The sequence below is a fragment of the Cupressus sempervirens genome, chromosome 5 (genome assembly GCF_028749045.1).
Source record: "Cupressus sempervirens isolate cs-2001-9-10 chromosome 5, ASM2874904v1, whole genome shotgun sequence".
Lineage (NCBI taxonomy): Eukaryota > Viridiplantae > Streptophyta > Pinopsida > Cupressales > Cupressaceae > Cupressus > Cupressus sempervirens.
The window spans coordinates 775851680-775855428 of NC_143122.1; the positions used below are offsets into that span (position 1 = coordinate 775851680).

At 37.9% G+C, this 3749-nt stretch overlaps 1 protein-coding gene across 1 annotated transcript; it reads right to left on the reverse strand.

The window, feature by feature from the left end:
* Positions 1-371: 371 nt before the first annotated feature.
* On the reverse strand, positions 372-2705 carry LOC149558238 (protein SRG1-like). The gene is made up of 4 exons (XM_089832547.1): positions 2153-2705; positions 1811-2052; positions 1301-1625; positions 372-1056 (listed from the first exon to the last, which is right to left on the reverse strand). The coding sequence occupies exons 1-4, from the start codon at positions 2423-2425 to the stop codon at positions 808-810; spliced, it is 1089 nt and encodes a 362-aa protein (XP_089688673.1). The 5' UTR covers positions 2426-2705; the 3' UTR covers positions 372-807.
* Positions 2706-3749: the final 1044 nt, after the last annotated feature.

The window sequence follows — 3749 nt, forward strand, 5'->3', positions numbered from 1 at the left end:
TTAATCAATACCAGATTTTGACAATTTAATAAAAAGCAGTAACCAGTCGTTGAGAACAATTAATTATCAGAATTGAAACCATAGCATTTACAATTCGAATTAGCATCAGCATCCAAAGTCAGCGAGGTAAAAATAGTACAGGCAAAGACTCAAATACATCTTTACATATCGCCTACCTGCTTTGAACCATCCACTTTCAATGAATTGTTCTGTCATTTATATGCATATTGAAAATTATTGTTTGCAGTGATACCATCCTTGGCTCTGTTCAAACGATGCTCTGATGTGCAGTTAATAATATGTGTGATAATCCCTTTCAAACCCTCCTCAATTCAAAATATACATCAAAATAGATGAAATAGACAGAAAACTGATTCAACAAACATTACAAATTCTTATTAAACATCAAAATAAATTTGCATTACAGAATAGGCAGTGAGCCTATTAACTTCACAACATTTCTATTTGATCTGGTCTCTCACAAACCTACATGCTTAATACAACCTGATTATTTATAACTAGAAATGGCTTGCAGAAAACCCTCCGGATTATTCTCCTAAAGTCTCCTTAAAAAAACCTACCCCTAAAATCAACAGACCTCTCAAATGCATGCACCCAATTTCTAGGTGTGCTTACTATTTGTGTAGGTTTGACCATGCAATGCATTACAGTAGGAACACTCGAATTGAAACCCTAGAAAAAATCATAAGAAGAATATCAAATAGAATGAAGATTTTTTTCCCCTGGTCATCCTAGTCCCTAACCAGTTAACCTCCCCCACATTGAACTAAGTTCAACTCGAGAAAGTTATGGCTTGATTTTGGTAAATTCAATCTTCTTCCTCCCTTCAAGTTTGCTATTAAAGAAATTCTGTATATAGTCTTCAAGAATGAATCTTCTGTATTGACAAGGATGCAGCTCATCTATGAGCTCGGGGGCTGGGCCCACTTCTTTTTCCCAAGCTGGACCGTAGAACATGGCAATGGAGATTCGATCCCTGTCCATGTTTGTGACCGCTCTGTGCTCAATGCTCTTATATATTCCATTGCTTATTACCTAAACAAAAAATCAACCAATTTGTTAGCATCAAAGATTCAAACGTTAACCTCATTTACTATTCCCATGTTACAAATCAATTACGTAGCGGAGAGTTTTGTTATCTATACATGAAATTTATTTCCAGGCTATCATTGCTACCTTGGATGAAAAAGTTGTATTATACACCAATACAGATATTATCCTAAACAAGTTAGTATAGTCTGCTAGATCCTAAAGACTATTAAAACTCAATTGTAATTACCTCGAGCATGTCCCCGACATTGATAACTAGGGCGCCAGGAATGGGTTGAACTGGAATCCATTCTCCATCCTTACTGATCTGTAGTCCCACCGTTTCATCATCCTGCAACAAAACAGTCAAAGCATATCCATCTGAATGAGGGCTTAGCCCTAAAACTAGATCTGGTCTTGGGCAGGGTGGGTAGTAATTCAATCGCATTAACTGTGTCATTTTCTCGTATTGTTTAATGAAGCAGTCTGCTTTTAGCCCAGCGTTCTCTGATAACAAACAAATAACTGTGTTGCCAAGCTTTTGAACTTCAAAAGCATATCGATCCACGGTTTCTCTGCAACAAGGGGGCAGCATAATCAGATTGAAACTAACGTGATACAAGTTACATAGATAGAGACGAAGCAATTGTTTTGAAATGAGCTGAACAGGGGAGTTGAAGAAGGGGAAAAAACGAAGCAATTGATTTGAAATTGAAGATCTGAATCTTATCACTGACTGAAGTAACAAATAGTAAGATACCTGAAATCAACTGGCTTTGATGGCCAAAAGTTCAATTTTCTCTTCTCTAGGGGCAGAGTTGTCAAGTACACGAGATCTGCCCAGTCCAATGTTTGGTCTTCTGAGGTTACAAAGGCTTGGCCATATCCTTCAAACTCTTCCATTTTGTGCTTGAGCTTTTCTTCCAGAGGTAATTGAATGAATTCCCTTCCAATTCCCTTCATTCTTTCTGTCAGCGAGAGAGGAATTCCATGGTTCACAGCCTATCTTAGCAAAGTATACAAGTTAGGAGGATAGAGATGAGCAAACTTATCCTACAAAACAGTCTATGACATAATTTATAATCAACTCGGATATACCCACCTGAAAAAAACCCCATTGCTGGCATGCAATACCAAGTTTTTCCAATTCCTTTTGCCTGCAGAGATCATTATATTCACTCAAAAACATACCCATATCAATTACTGGAATGTCCAATTGATGAGGAGTAGAGGCATTTGGGCGCTCTTTCTCCGATCTGATATATCTTTGAGGGAGGCTTTGAAGGCTCTGAGATGCCAATTCCTGAACAACAGGAACTGAAAACTGTTTTGAAGTACCATCAGAAGGATCAAATACAGTAGCTGAATTAAACATGATAGTGTTTCAATCTAAACAAACCACTTTAGGAGTTCTAACCCCCTCTCTCAGAATGTCCATATCTATCTATCTACATAAACACATCTCTTCATTGATTGTCGAAATAAAATATTTCTCACAATCATTCAAGACGGGTAGTTGGGGTAGTTCCACGGGGAGGATTATAGAAACAGATATCTCTGCTCCGGATACTACCTTTAAGCAGGTAAACGTGCCATTTTTTATTCGAAAAATAAAGTAGATTTAAGGATTTTGAGGAGTTCAAGTTTACATTCTCATTATCATTACTCAATAATTCCACCATTTATATTGGATATTCGTCAAAATTATCGTTTTAATGAAAATAATAATAAAAATGTTTTACTCTAGTTGTCATTACTTTATAAGTGGTTCCTTCAAGTATTGCATATATATTACGCCGAAGGCGTTCTCTTATTTGAATGTAAGAAGCTCAATTTTACATCTGACGGTGGACATTCACGGAGAGAGAATGACTGCCATTAAAATGATTTGAAACGTAGATCTATTAGCATCTTTACAATGTTCTTAGCATATTGAAACAGATAAGTTGATTGCACATACACTCGATTGGACACTCCACTGTTCAACGACGAGGGGGAAGTCATCCCCTCTGACGTTTGGCTTAGGTAAGGCATTGAAGCCTTCTTTCATTGCACTATCACCATCACGCTCTATCTTTTATGTCGTCACCTTCTTCGTGCTTCGTTATTTCTTGTCACATTAAAACCTCGTCCCTCTAATCGCTTCTCGTACCCTCGTTGTAGAAACTTCCAAGCTAGATCGAACTGCGATTGTATTGATGAATGAGTCCCGTCAGGAATCATGATCACCCACAAAAAGGGTTGCTCCCTGTGTTCCAATAACATAGTCGTAGTTGGATCAGCTGCGTTTAGCTTCTCAGCCTGTGACATCCAACCCATACCAGAGAAATGAAACACCATTGGCAATGGCAGGAAACTCAGATCAGGTGTAGTACTGGGATGGGTGATCTTTCGGGAAGTCCCGGTGCTTCATCCCTATGAGCATCACCTAGATCCAATGAGTGCTAAGTGTTCCATTTATTCTCATGAGAGATGGATTCATGTTGAATCACTACTCATGAAACATGGGTCAATGAGTTTGACTCAAAAATCACAAAGTTAAATCCTGATAGCAATATCACAATTTGACTTGCTGTGGAAATTATCTCCTACTTATAAAAAAATAGTACCACTGCAAGGAATGACATCTAATCCAGCTCAGACAAATAAAACATTGGTGCAAATGATAGCATCCAACGAACCAACGTCGAGAGATGTTT